The following is a 15,787-nucleotide window of genomic DNA, read 5'->3' as shown; positions in this document are numbered from 1 at the left end:
GCCAATGTGCCACCGACCAGCGGGCCCGGGGAGGAGAGAGGGCGAGCGCGCGCGTCCGTCTTGTGTCCGCGCCGACGCAAATCCGGCTAAAAATGGACCGGGAATGGGTCGGCAGGCGGACGAAAAGCGGACGCGCGTCCGTTTGGGTCGGCGCGTTGGGCCGAGTTTTTTGTCCGTGCGGCCCAAAGGAACGGCGGCGGACGAAATGGGTCACCCCATTGGAGTTAGCACTTTTTCAATTAGACTAATCCACGAGTAAACAGCAAGCATGGCATATACGGTATACATCTCATAGCGATACCTAAGCATACTAGCATGTACAGAACATAGGAGCGAACCATCTATGCGCAGTACATATACGGCTACCACGAGTACGAATAAACGAGGGATGAACAGATCATACCCTCTGGTTGGCCAGGCCAACGCGGCAGCGGCAACAGCAGCCTCGGCGTCGTTCGTGGCCTTCTTCTTGGTGGCGGCGTTGTCAACCATGGTGTCAATGCAGGGGAAGTAGTGGAAGCAGAGGCGGACGAAGATGGGGACAGATCGGGAGCAGTCGCGTCGAGACGCTCCCCAAAAACCTTATTGCCGTTCTCCCGGACAGGATCTCGAACGACAGGGTTCCGGAGGCACCTGCTCTCCCGACCAACCGTGCACGCGGTCGTCGGGATGGGATCGCCGGAGTCAACACAGAGTGAGAAACAGTAGATGACAGCTAGGATTACGCGAGAGGGAGTGAGTGAACTGAACTAGGTCACTCCAAGACGCACTCCCGGGTAGGAGGAGGACAACGGAGGAGGACGAGCACGTGTACCACTCCTCTTCCCAAGTTTTCAATGGCAAGTGGTAGAGCAGCCCTTATAAAGAGGTCTTAACCTCAACTAGTAAGGTGGTACTAAACTTTCCATCACCTACCATATCTTACATGGGCCTCAAGATTAATCAGGAATCATTGTTCATATGGACCTAAAGCCCATCTATGATTCAACAACATATATGATAAGCAATTCAAACTAATCCAAAAACAATTATTTACATTGTTCATTCATCACATAAGGACGTACGCCTCATAGATGTTTTGTTTTTCCGACAAATACGCCTTATAAATGTTAACAAAATTTCCATAAAAAAGTGTACAAATTTGTACCATGATTATAAAATCAAACTAAAGGAAAACACATGTTCAGTTTAAACATGAGAATTAAGGTTATTGAGTAACACATATTTGAGAGCAACATAATTATTTGAGTAGCTGCTATGGTTCTACAGGTCTGTTTACATTGTACATCAATTGAGGACGTACGCCTCGTAAATGTTAACAAAATTTCCATAAAAAGGGTACAAATTTGCACCTTGATTATAAAATCAAACCAAGGAAACATATGTTTCATTTAAACATGAGAATTAAGGTTATTCAGTAACCAAGAGAACATATGTTTCATTTAAACGTGAGAATTAAGGTTATTCACATTGCCGAGAGTTCTATATGGCCAATATGTGGTCATGCTACTCCCTCCAACTAGGTGCATAGGATGTGCACATGATTCTAGGTCGTCAATTTGATTAACCAAACATGTGTTGTATGTCGCCAAAAGCATATCTATCATCAGATTCATATATACATGAAGTTTCTAAACATATGTTTTCTGTCACATATAATACTCCTATATATTTGGTTAGACAAATTGTTGATCTAGAAACACGCGCACACCCTATGCACCCGGCTTGAGGGAGTACAATTATACACTACGAGTATTACAAGATTCATAAACTATAAGAGGCATATGTCACATGCAACTAATTCTTAACATGAACAAAACTTCACTCAAGTGATCCTTAGGCATGTGAGAATTTGTCCGCCAAAGAAATTCCGCATTGCCATCAGCACCTCTTTGGTAAACACAACGTCAAGTTATTGATATGCTTATGGTGATACTCTTTAATGGGTTTGTTGTACCCTTCTCCTCCTCGGTATTATAGCCCTAACTGTTTAAATATTACCCCATCACTTGTTATTGTTCCATGTGAAAGGATCTAGATGACGACTAGAGGGGGGGTGAATAGGCGTTTTAAAACTGTTACGGATTTGGCTTTATCCTAATGCGGAATTAAACTAAACGGATACCTTTCAAGCACAAATCCTAAATATGCTAGGCTCAACTAAGTGCACCAACAACCTATGCTAAACAAGATAGACACTTAAGGAAACTAGCAAGCATAAACTATATCACAAGATATGGAAATGTAGGACCAACTAAGCAATTCAACTAGCACAAGATATATCAATATGAGCAAGTATGAATTGCGGTAAGTAAAGGGTGTGGGTAAGAGATAACCACAAGTGAGTCGGAGACGCGGATTTATCCCGAAGTTCACACTCGTGAGAGTGCTAATCTCCGTTAGAGCGGTGCCGAAGCCAAAGCTCCGGGGCGTCACCAAGTGACTCACCGTATTCTCCTTTTCGAGTCACCCCCAACGGATGAGCCTCGATTCACTCGGGGTTGGTCTTGAAGGCGACCACCACACTTTTACAAACTTCTCCTGAGCACACCACAAACAAGGAAGCTTCCGGAGGAACTTGACCACCTAGGCCACTTCAACACCCTTCCCCGGAGCACACCACAAGAGGAAGCTTCCGGGGGAACCTTGGCCACATAGGCCTCTTTCACAATGTTCTCAATGTATCACCAAACCGTCTAGGAGGTGGAGGCCTCCAAGAGTAATAAACTCACGGGCTCACACTCGAACAAATCGATGCAGGGAGCTCAAACCAATGCAACAAATGCAATGCAAGGTCAAGCAACAAATGCTCAACTCACTCTCTCAATCTCATAAGATGCACTCTTGAAAGTAGGAGATTGAAGAGAGGGGATGCTTTGGATATGATCAACAAATGGCTCACTAATCCATCCACAAATCCCCCTTCACATAGAGGGGAGATAGGGGTTTGGGAGAGGTGGAGAGAGGCTCGAAATGGTGTTTAGAATGTGTGTGAACCCACCCCCAACCGGTGGGAGGAAAGGGCCCTTAAATAGCCAAACTCCGAAACTAGCCGTTGGGGCTCCAACGGGCATTTCCTGGGCACCCCGTGCGCACGGGGGTTGAGACCCCGTGTGCACGGTACGAGCCCGTGTGCACGGTACGAGCCCGTGTGCACGGAGTACCTAGAATTCTGGACACCCCGTGCGCACGGGGGTCAAAGACCCCGTGCACACGGGGTCCCCAGGACAGCCAGCAGCAGCCCACTAAAACATCGATAACTTGGGCATACGGACTCCGAATTCGATGATCTTGGGCTCGTTTTGAAGCTATGGAAAATCCCAAGGTCCTCACATAGAGAACCACCCAAGATCAACAAGAAAGAATGATGCAAGTAATGCAAAGGTTTGAGCTCTCTACATGCGACGTGATCAAGCTACTTGCCCGAGAGTCCCTCTTGATAGTACGGCTATCAAACCTATAATCCGGTCTCCCACCAAGCACTATGAGACCGGCAAAACTAGGAAAACCTAGCTAAGGTATACCTTTGCCTTGCACATTCAACTTGAGCTTGATGATGACTTTAATGCTTGCCTCAAGTTGGAATCCCTTTCTTGTCCACGACCACTTGGTGAAGATACTCGAATTGCTTCCTCATGATGCAATGAGGGAAGCCTTAACTTAAGCCCATCTTCACATGTGCATTATCATGATGTGGACCGCAAGCTTCAAAGCATATAACCTCCGGCTTCTCATCTTGCACTTGGACACCTCGAACCCGATGACCATCACCACTTGATGTCATCCTCACATAGGCTACTTGAAATCTTTCCTTTTGATGCAAGCCCATGAGAAACACCTAACCCACATAGACATACCAAACACATAGCATGGGTTAGGTAACAAAGCATAATTCACAATTACTTACCATACCACTAGATCACTTGATCTCACGTGGTACAATGTTTGTGCTTTGAGAGTTGACCACTTAGATATAATCTTCGAGCTTCATCTTGGTCAACCAACATCTTTAATCCAAGCTCCATCTTGGTTTCTTGAAAGCCACAATGAACTCTTCATTTCCCTTCATTGCTTCAAGACTATATCACCAAAGACTCTTCCATGACCATATCAAGTTCCACTATGAATATCATCTTGGTCACCACTTGCCCTTCTAAAAACTCCATCACAATCTCTTGAGAGGCATAATGAATTCGCCACTCTAGTTGCTTGCTTCAAGACTTGATCAACCGAAACCCAACACATGAGCTCACCATGATCTTGTCTTGAGACCATAACTTGAATTCTTCTCTTTGATTATTCTCTCAAGCCCTTGATCCTTAAAAGCCCTCCATCATAATATCTTGAGAGGCACAATGAATTCTTCACTCTAGTTGTTTGCTTCAAGACTTGATCAACCTAAAGCCAACACACGAGCACACCATGATCTTGTCTTGAAACCATAACTTGAATTCTTCTCTTTGATTACTCTCTCAAGCCTTGATCCTCAGAAGCCCAAATATATCAATCTTTGAGATCCTCCAATGAACTCCATCATGAACATAATTAGATTAGGCATTGAAACCAATCTTGATGGCTTCAATAGAAGTACCCGAAGACCAACTTGAAACCTCACTGGATATGGGATCTCGAGAGCCAACACCTAGGCCCCATGAGCACGGGGTATCCAGAGAGTTGACACTCGACCCCGTGCGCACGGTATAAGCCCGTGTGCATGGGGTATCCAGAGAGGGATACCATGAGGACTTCTTCGGATGCTTTGATGGCAATCTTCACATAACAACCCAAAGAACTTCAAGCATCACTATGGAACATATCTTCATATAAGATCCAATGCACTTGATGCTCCATAGGAATTGTCATTTAATACCAAAGCTTAGAGCAAATATAACTTCATCTATATGGACTTCATCCTTGATTCCATCCAATATCCTTGAGGCATTATCTTCATATATATGGACTTCATCCTTGATTCCATCCAATATCCTTGAGGCACCATCTATGGACAAAACCTTCAAATATATCTCACTGAAAACATTAGTCCATAGAGATTGTCATTCAATTACCAAAACCACACTTAGGGGCTACATGCCCTTTCACCATGTCTCGCAACGTCACCTACGATCACAATTTTTTTATAGGATTCCAGTTCTTAGAACATTTTTGTGCATTGCCTTTGGATCAAATAAATGATGATACTGGAATTTTGGATTGGACATGTTCCTGTTGTTAAGCTTCATGCACTACCAAACGCAACCCAACTGATGGAAGGACTAGTGCAATCCACATATACTGTAACACCTCCTCTCATGTGTGACGGGGAAGACAAGTCAACACATGCAACCGGAAGAGAGCGATGACGCACGAAACTCGCGTATGACTCAAGAGGCTTCTACGTGAACACAAAGGGGGGCTACCAGAAAGCCAGGACTTGAACTCAAGACCTTAGCTCCAATACCATGTTAAGCTTCATGCAATAGCCAACGCAATCAAAAGTCCGAACTGATGAAAAAGGCTAGTGCAATCCACATATACTGTAACACCTGCAAGGTAGTAAGAATTGTGATTCTAAATCAGATCGAAGCTAGGATGGTGGAATCGCAAATCGTAGAATCTTAATTAACAGAATCGCATAAATGTAGATTCTGCTAACCAAATCATAGAATCGTAAGGATTAGTTTGGACCGCAAAGCCGCATAATCGTACAATACAATAGAGATTGTGACAACCAAGTGTGCCTCAGTTCCATGAGAATTTGAACGTCCACTCCAACACCCTTTTAAGACTCAATTGTGTAAGATCGAGGCTACAACTTTTCTTTATTATTGCACTGGCAAACCCTTTTACGTGTTTATCCTATTCATGCTTCTCTCAAACATGTTATCCAAACAAACCCTTATCTCTTTTATACTCCTTCGATGCCTACTTACATGGCGCACACACATTTTGAAGTTCAACTTTGACTAACAAAACTTAACTTATATGTCATAAAATTATACAATTTAATTCATAACAAAATATTGTTTCAAATGGTATATTTTCGATTACATATAATTAATATTACCATTGACGAAAATAATTGTCAAACTTCTACTACGAAAGACAATGATGGTATGTAAAATAGGGAAACATTAGTGCGATAACTTACATGCATCATCTGCCCACAAAAGCACAAACATGTTGTACTTTTCTCTACGGAGAAATGTAAAGTTCCCTATTTATTCGTTGCAACAAAAAGGTGTCATTTCTTATCACAATACACCTGAATACAACCTCTTTCAACCCTATCCACCGCCTAGTTTTTTTCCCCACACCATCACACGGTCTCTCTCCTCCTCCCCATATGGCGGCCTCGCCGATGGCAAGAGGAGTAGGGAAATGTCCGCCCGTTTTGTTTTCTTCTTCTAAGGTTTTGTTTTCCCAACAATTTCGACGAGGTAGTAATGGCGATGGCGTGTTGGAATAATGTCTCTTCGGTCTCTCTTTACCTCGACAATGTCCGATCCAGTGTCGGTGAGGAGTCCGTGAGAGTTTGTGTTCTCATATCTAATGGCTCTCTTCAGATCTACGCAATTGGTGTGTCCTTCAAGGAGAACATTTGGTTGGCCATTGGTTCGATGACTTCGATATCTTCTTGTGTCGGCCTACGGCATGGTATAGTTTTCTCCACCGCCTGGACCGGTGATGATGGATTGCAAGCTTGTTTTGCGCGGGGTGATGCTTCAACCGATGCTTCTTCGGCAACTTCAAGATCTCGTCTCAAGGGGTGATTAGTTATTGCGGTCTTTAAGGAAGGGTATGGGTTACCGTTGGTTTAGTGTACTTTTCAATCTCTGGTGTGTGGCATACTATCAAAGGACGAAGAAGACTAGTATTGTCTGCAATGAGAACAGTGATTTCTTCTTGAAGCCGTTACACTGGAGTGCTGCATCATTTGTCTGCTACCATGTAGCTTCTAGGTTTTCCCATAAGATTTGAGATGTTGTTGCGAGGCATGTCTTATGTGGATGACCTCGGGTTTTCTTTCTTTATTTAATTTTTGTTCGTCTATTTGTTCGGCCTCAGTGCTTAGCTTTGCTTGGCATTGTTTTGATAATTAATAATATGGATATGTACATCTTCTAATGCAGAGGCTGATGGTATATTCTTATTTTTGATTTTTTTGCAATGTATTTTTATTTTGTATACTGGTCGGTCTACGTCCAGTTGTCTTTCCATTGTACTGTCTATTGTTTTCCTTGATAAATATACTGGTCGGTCCACGCCGATGTTTCGAGCGTCAAGGAGGCGAAGTTTCTCGCTCCAGATGTGCGGTTTGTGTCCTGCAAAGAGGAGAATGAAGATTGCACCTCATGGAGGCAGAGCACAAATTCTTCGTCGAGAGGAATTAGGAGCGCAAGAAGGAGAGGGTGATCAAGAAGAAGGACGAGGCAAGCCCCTCAGGGGTGATCAAGGTTGAGTCCAACGACGATGTTGAGTCCGATGATTGATACGTCTCCAACGTATCTATAATTTTTGATTGTTCCATGCTATTATATTATCTGTTTTGGATGTTTTATATGCATTAATATGCTATTTTATATGATTTTTGGGACTAACCTATTAACCTAGAGCCCAGTGCCAGTTTTTGTTTTTGCTTGTTTAGAGTTTCACAGAAAAGGAATACCAAATGGAGTCCAAACGGAATAAAACTTTCGTGATGATTTTTCTTGGACTAGAAGACATCCAGAGGACTTGGAGTGCAAGTGAGAGAAGCCACGAGGCGGCCACAAGGACGGAGGGCACGCCCAGGGGGGTAGGGCGTGCCCCCACCCTTGTGGGCCCCTCGTGACTCCACCGACCTAGTTTCTTCGCCTATATATTCTCATATATCCCAAAACCAACAGAGAGAGCCATGAAAACACTTTTCCACCGCCGCAACCTTCTGTACCCGTGAGATCCCATCTAGGGGCCTTTCCGGCGTCCTGCCGGAGGGGAATTCGATCACGGAGAGCTTCTACATCAACACCATAAGCGTGAGTAGTTTACCTCAGACCTACGGGTCCATAGCTAGTAGCTAGACGGCTTCTTCTCTCTCTTTGATTCTCAATACCATGTTCTCCTCGATGTTCTTGGAGATCTATTCGATGTAATACTTTTTGCGGTGTGTTTGCCGAGGTCCGATGAATTGTGGATTTATGATCAGCTTATCTATGAATATTATTTGAATCTCCTCGGAATTCTTATATGCATGATTTGATATCTTTGCAAGTCTCTTCAAACTATCGATTTGGTTTGGCCAACTAGATTGGTTTTTATTGCAATGAGAGAAGTGCTTAGCTTTGGGTTCAATCTTGCGGTGTCCTTTCCCAGTGACAGTAGGGGCAGTAAGGCACGTATTTGTATTGTTGCCATCGAGGATAAAAAGATGGGGTTTTCAACATATTGCTTGAGTTAATTCCTCTACATCATGTCATCTTGCTTAATGCGTTACTCCGTTCTTTATGAACTTAATACTCTAGATGCATGCTGGATAGCGGTCGATGTGTGGAGTAAAAGTAGCAGATGCAGAATCGTTTTGGTCTACTTGACACGGACGTGATGCCTATGTTCATGATCATTGCCTTAGATATCGTCATAACTTTGCGCTTTTCTATCAATTGCTCAGCAGTAATTTGTTCACCCACCGTAATATTTCTATCTTGAGAGAAGCCTCTAGTGAAACCTATGGCCCCCGGGTCTATTTTCCATCATATAAGTTTCTGATCTACAATATTAGTTTCCGATTTACTTCCTTTGCAATCTTTTACTTTCCGATCTATAAACCAAAAATATTTACTTTACTGTTTATCTATCTCTATCAGATCTCACTTTTGCGAGTAACCTTGAAGGGATTGACAACCCCTTTATCGCGTTGGGTGCAAGTTGTTTGATTGTTTGTGCAGGTATTCGGTGACTTGTTCGTTGTCTCCTACTGGATTGATACCTTGGTTCTCAAAACTGAGGGAAATACTTACTCTACTTTGCTGCATCATCCTTTTCTCTTCAAGGGAAAACCAACGCAAACTCAAGAAGTAGCAATGATACTGACCAGAACAACCTCGGGCTCAACAATGGTTATGACGAGTAGTGTGTCTATCCTAATACTGTTATCTTTCATGTTTTAAGTTTGAACACATGTTTAACTTTGAACATTTGGTAGTTTGAAAATGTCAAAATATGCAATCATGTTTATTTGGGTGCCCTATTTTACATCATCTATGACTTTCCCATCGACTACAAAGACGTCTATGGCGACATCAATCTCAAGATAATGTGCCATCTCAGTCTTTCGGAGGTGCTCATAAGGGTAAGATGTGCGTTCATTTTTTCTGAAAAGGGGAGCTTTATTATTTAAAAGGTTTAAGCATTACACCCGGCCTCTGCATAACTAAGATGCACACAGCCAAACAAAGTCATCTCGCACAAACGAAAAATAAAAAGGCGAAATACCAAGAAACACGTAGAGTCAGTATAACGCCTATAGCGGAGGTGGACCAATCCTAAGATCATGTTGCCACCCATGTTGGGTAAAAGTATCCCTTGTCGTATCCTCCAATCGTGTACACACCTCCGTAAACAGGTCTCGATTCTTCACGCGTTGTAGAGAGGACCATAAACGAAGAGTCCTGGTACATCTGTAGATAACCTGCACAGAGAAGTACTTTTATCATTAAAAACCTTATCATTTCTACATAGCCAAAGCAACCAAATAATGGCAACCAAATAAACAAGTTGCCAAATATATTAGCAACACTACAAGGAGGATACAAGCCAGAAGCTATCTGGATAACTGACCATATAGAACGAGCCAATTCGCAATGGAAGAACAAATGTTTTATTGTCTCATCATGGTGACAAAAGACACATTGCGGACTTCCGTGCCAATTTCTCTTAATAAGGTTATGTTTAGTAAGAATGACTCCACGACGAAAATACCATGCAAAGATTTTATTCTTAAGAGGTATCTTCATCTTCCAGATCTTCTTGTTATTATCAACTCACACGTCAGACTGGATTAACACTCTATACATAGACTCCATTGAGAATTGCCCATTCCCATGTGGGTTCCATCAAAATATATCAGACCCATGTGACAATTGCGCCATGGACAACCATTGGAGCAGGATGTACCACGATTGGAGTCTGGGTCCAATTAAATCTCTTCTGAACGCCACATTTGGTGGAAACGATTGCATTACTGTGGCGACAGTATCACCCTTGTGATGCACAATGTTGTATAGAGCCGGATATTGTTCCCGGAGTGTGGCATTCCCTAGCCACTTTTTCCTCCCAAAATATAATTTCTGAGCCATCCTTAATCAAGAAGGATCCATAAGAGAAGAAATATTTCTTCGTGGCCATTAGACCCGCCCAAAAGTGAGAATCCCCGGGCTTCCAGTATACTTGAGATACAGCCTTGGAACCCACATATTTCCTCCTCTAGAGGGTTTGCCATACACCATCTTCGGTGAGTAATTTAAACAACCATTTGCCAAGGAGGACCCTATTTTTAACCTCAAGGTCATGAATGCCCAACCCACCTTGGTCCCCGGGACGGCAAACTACACTCCATTTAGCTAGTCGATATTTCTTTCTCTCGTTATCTCCTTGCCAAAAGAATCTTGATCGGAAATAACCCAATCTATGTAAAACTCCTTTCGGCAACTGGAAGGAGATCATATATAGTACCATGTTATTTAGTACTGAATTTATGAGGACTAATCTTCCACCAAGAGACAACAGTTTGCCTATCCAACTGCTAAGTCTTTTTTGCAGTCTCTCCTCGACGTGTTTCCATTCAACATTTATGAGTCTCCGATAATGTATCGGTATCCCCAAATATGTGATTGGAAACTGGCCCAACCCGCATCCGAACAGTTTAGCATAAGGTGGGCCTCGTCTTAAGCCTCGCCAAAACAAATCAATTCACTCTTATGAAAATTGATCTTAAGACCCGAGAGTTGCTCGAATGCTGATAAAATTAATTTCAGATTTCTCGCTTTCTCAAGGTCATGATCCATGAAGAGAATTGTATCATCGGCATATTAAAGTATAGAGAGACCACCATCAACTAGATGATTTACTACCCCATCAATTTGGCCATCAACCTTGGCACGCTCAATCATGACCGCTAGCATATCCGTCACTATATTGAATAGCATGGGCGATACCGAGTCACCTTGTCGCAATCCCTTCTCGTTTGGAAATAGTGTCCAACATCATCATTGACCTTAATGGCAACACTGCCTTCAGAAACAAAGCTATGAACCATAGCGTGCCACTCTGTAGAAAATCACTTCAGTCTGAGAGTCTGTTGAAGAAATGGCCATTTGACTTTGTCATAAGCTTCTTCAAAGTCTATTTTGAGTACCTTCTCATTCAACTTTTTTCGATGTAATTCATGGACTATTTCATAAAGGACAACAACTCCATCTAGGATGTGTCTGCCTTGCATAAATGCAGTCTGTGAAGGACGAATCACGTGTTCAGCAACCGAATTTAGCCTAATAGTCGCAACCTTCGTGAATATTTTAAAACTAACATTAAGGAGGCAAATAGGTCTATATTATTGTATCCTTTCAGCCTCATTAACCTTGGGTAATAAAATAATCTCGCCGAAGTTTAAGCGAAACAATTCTAGTTGGCCAGCATGTAGGTCGCTAAACAAAATTAGGAGATCCGGTTTGATGACTTTCCAAAAGTTCTGATAGAACTCAGCGGGAAAACCATCCGGTCCCGGGGCTTTGTTGTGCTTCATTAGGAAAACCGCCTTTCTAACTTCTTTCTCAGAGTATGGGGTTGTTAGAAGGTCGTTTTCCTTATCAGAGACCTGCGGGATGTCATCTGTTCGAGACTCATGCATTGAGAAGTTTCCTTCCTCTCGGGCTTCGAACAAATTTTTATGATAATTAGTGGTATAAAATTTAAGTTGCTCATGCCCCTCAATTGTGCCCTCATCCTGTTGTAAGGAATGGATATTTTTTTTCCGGTGTCTGCCATTGGTGACTCCATGGAAATACCTACTATTCGAATCACCTTTCAGGAGAAATTGGGATTTTGTATAAAATGTGCGTTCATAGAGGTTAAATTTCTTTTGGGCGCCTATTTTGCATCCCTGTTGGAGATGTTCTAAAACGCCTCTTGAGAATTACTACTATTCTTTTACAAAATTGCACACATTGTACGTGTCATAGCATAATGCCACCTGTGTACAACCCAACATTACATTGTGCACGTAAGTATATTAGCCGAAAGAGAAAAGAAAAAGGCGATTTTCTGGTATGGCCCAGACGTGCGAAATATTCCCCGCTGGCACGGCCGCGTAGACAGCGGGGCATTCTCCCTCTCCCTCCCCTCCAGTCCGTCCTTGCCCAACTTTCCAGTGCGGCACCGGCCTCCTTTACATCTCATTCCCACCGTCACCGGCCACCACCCTCGCCGCTCCCACGCCCTCGCACCGCACCTATATCTCGCCCTCCTCCTCCCCCCCCTCTCCCCACCCACCATTCGCCTGCGCTCTCCGCTTCCCTCCCGCCGCCGCCTTCCCCCGGTCTTCTCGCTTCAGGTGAGCGTCCGTCTGCCTCTCTCGAGTCCCGGTCCGCCTTCTAGTCGCTCCCGGTGCTGTTTTTTTTATTATCCCCTTTCGCCACCGAAGCATGTTAGAGATCGAGATGCCGTTGGGGTTGGTAGCTTAGCCGCGTCGTGGCTGCGGGCGTGCGTTTCGCCGGTTGTCTCGGCTCGTGTTTTTCTGTCGGATGCTGGATCCGATCGGTGGGATCAAGGTCGCACGGCAGATGCTGATGCTTCGGGATCCATTGCCAGTCTTTTCGTTGGGGTGACGAGGGAGTAGTCTTGCAGTAGATCTGTTGGTAGCCGTGTGCTGCGCTACCAGGGCGTACTGTTTTTTTCTTTCTGAATTGCAGATCTGGCCGAGAATTTCGCTTGTTCGAAGTCGGTTTGCTCGTAGTTCTCACGAAATTGTCTAGACGGTTCATCTGTAACGGCTAGTGGAAAAATCTGAGTATTTGACTATTTGTTTTGTACTTTTGTGTTATGTTTCTGTGTGCGTGTGTATGTGGTGGTAGTGTGTCTGTGTGTGTGATTGGCGGATGTTATCTCGTGCCTCCACCTGAAAATAGTTTATGGAGTAGTAGTTCACAAAAGAAAACAAGCAGATCGATGGTGTCATTGTGTGACATGGCACCTTAAAGTGGCAAAAATAACATGTTTTCTATCTGCAAATTCCCTAGTCATAGGAGTCTGTTTTTTTCTTCAAAAAGAGAGAAAAAGAGCATGGATGTTCACGACCATATATGCCTCAAGGTTCTCCTGCCTCGTCAGAAAATGACCAATGCTTTGTAGCAACCAGTCAGACAAATCATAAATTGTGCAGTCTCTGTTGCAGTCGTTTTAGCCACCAATGCATATACCAAAATTGATTGAAAATACACATGTATCAGTAACATGCGTTAACCTACTAGGCTACTACTTAAGAGATCAAATCTGATTGGTCTGCTGGTGCTTCAGAGTTCAGACAAGCATTTTGTTAGGAATTTGAATTTTCTTGAATGATGTATACTGTTGCAATCCGTGGAGTTGATATGTGTTATTCTATTATAATATTGGCGCTTTTCGATGTACACCTAAATACTCTTGTTTGAATAATCTCTTGTCATTTCAGTCAGTAACCTAAGTAACTGCTGTAAATGTATCTCAGTGATTTTTTTTCAATTATCAGTGAAATGTATTTTAGCTACATTAACTGGTAAATACTCAAGAGAAATATATTGCTGTCCTTGTAACTCACGTTTGTGTTGGAAGAACATCTCTTGTTTCTTCGTATGGTCAGATAATCTGTATTAGTTGGCAGTTTTTCTAGGCCCTGTTTAAATAAGCTGTTTTATTATATGCAGACCAGTTAACATAAATGGCTGACGCGGAGGACATTCAGCCCCTTGTCTGCGACAATGGAACCGGAATGGTCAAGGTAATTGTGATTAGCTGATCACACTCTATAACATAATTTCTTTTGGGGGGATGTCATATTTTGATCCTGAAATTAATTAAGGGCTAATTGTTTTCATCTTTCATAGGCTGGCTTTGCCGGAGACGATGCTCCACGTGCTGTTTTCCCTAGTATTGTTGGCCGTCCACGCCACACTGGTGTTATGGTAGGGATGGGGCAGAAGGATGCTTATGTTGGTGATGAGGCCCAATCCAAGAGGGGTATCCTGACTTTGAAGTACCCCATTGAGCACGGAATCGTAAGCAACTGGGATGACATGGAGAAGATTTGGCATCACACCTTCTACAATGAGCTCCGTGTAGCACCTGAAGAGCACCCTGTTCTTCTTACAGAGGCTCCTCTTAACCCTAAGGCCAACAGGGAGAAGATGACACAGATCATGTTTGAGACATTCAGTGTTCCTGCCATGTATGTCGCTATTCAAGCAGTCCTTTCTCTATATGCTAGTGGGCGTACCACTGGTAAGTGAACAAAGAACAACTGTATTTATGTGCATATTCTCTTTTGCTGCTATGTCATCTTCATCGAGTAGGAACAAACTGGATTTATGCTCTGTGATTGTTGATCATTGCAATTTTGTTTTGGTCAATAGGTATTGTCTTGGATTCCGGAGATGGTGTCAGTCACACAGTCCCAATCTATGAAGGTTATGCCCTTCCACACGCTATCCTACGTCTTGATCTTGCTGGTAGGGATCTCACTGATTCCCTCATGAAGATCCTCACTGAGAGGGGTTACTCTTTCACAACCACTGCCGAGCGGGAAATTGTCCGTGACATCAAGGAGAAGCTTGCATATGTTGCCCTCGACTACGAACAGGAGCTTGAGACCGCGAAGAGTAGCTCATCAGTTGAGAAGAGCTACGAGCTGCCTGATGGGCAAGTGATCACCATAGGCGCAGAGCGCTTCAGATGCCCAGAGGTCCTCTTCCAGCCTTCCATCATCGGCATGGAAGCTCCTGGCATCCACGAGACGACCTACAATTCCATCATGAAGTGCGACGTGGATATCAGGAAGGACCTGTACGGTAACATTGTCCTCAGTGGTGGGTCTACCATGTTCCCTGGCATCGCCGACCGTATGAGCAAGGAGATCACAGCGCTTGCCCCAAGCAGCATGAAGATCAAGGTCGTCGCTCCACCGGAGAGGAAGTACAGTGTCTGGATTGGAGGGTCTATCCTTGCATCTCTGAGCACATTCCAGCAGGTAACGGCGAAATTTTGCCCCAATGGTTGTTGGTTCTTGACTCATGCTACTATTTGAAAGTTTCTAACATGTTCATTTCTTGTGCAGATGTGGATCTCCAGGGCAGAGTACGAAGAGTCTGGCCCAGCCATCGTCCACAGGAAGTGCTTCTAGACAGCTGTCTTCAGATCTATTCTCCATGCATACCCTTGTCTAGTAGCATTATTAGGTGGTGGTTTTGTTGGACAAATGTTGGGCCGATGGCCTGTCTATGGGTGTATCTACTCTATTATGTGTGTAGTCTGATTTGATGGATTTATTATTGGATTCTACAACTTCATCGCTGTTTCAACTCGGGTCCGTTACTCGCTGGGCGCTGCTTCTGCCTGAGCAAACTTTGTTGTTTGATCTTTCTCTGTATGGCTTTGCTTGGCAATGGCCAGCTTTGCGTCCCACTTCTGTCAGAGGCTTTGACCAGCTGCTGGGAGCTCGGTGTAGTTTGCTTGCGACCAACAATTCTCCTTTTTGTTGAGTATAATCACACTTTTTTGCTGG

The 15,787-nt window shown here is 43.6% G+C and overlaps 1 protein-coding gene across 1 annotated transcript; it reads left to right on the top strand.

Annotated features, from left to right (window-relative positions):
• Nucleotides 1-12,357: 12,357 nt before the first annotated feature.
• On the top strand, nucleotides 12,358-15,584 carry LOC123181307 (actin-2). Its single transcript, XM_044593566.1, has 5 exons — nucleotides 12,358-12,586; nucleotides 13,935-14,008; nucleotides 14,115-14,508; nucleotides 14,640-15,253; nucleotides 15,341-15,584. Exons 2-5 carry the CDS (start codon nucleotides 13,949-13,951, stop codon nucleotides 15,404-15,406), a joined length of 1,134 nt encoding a protein of 377 aa, XP_044449501.1. The 5' UTR covers nucleotides 12,358-12,586; nucleotides 13,935-13,948; the 3' UTR covers nucleotides 15,407-15,584.
• The last annotated feature ends 203 nt before the right edge of the window (nucleotides 15,585-15,787 follow it).

The sequence above is a fragment of the Triticum aestivum genome, chromosome 1D, assembly GCF_018294505.1.
Source record: "Triticum aestivum cultivar Chinese Spring chromosome 1D, IWGSC CS RefSeq v2.1, whole genome shotgun sequence".
Lineage (NCBI taxonomy): Eukaryota > Viridiplantae > Streptophyta > Magnoliopsida > Poales > Poaceae > Triticum > Triticum aestivum.
Note: the sequence above shows the minus strand (reverse complement) of the source record. Positions and strands in the feature narration are given on the sequence as shown.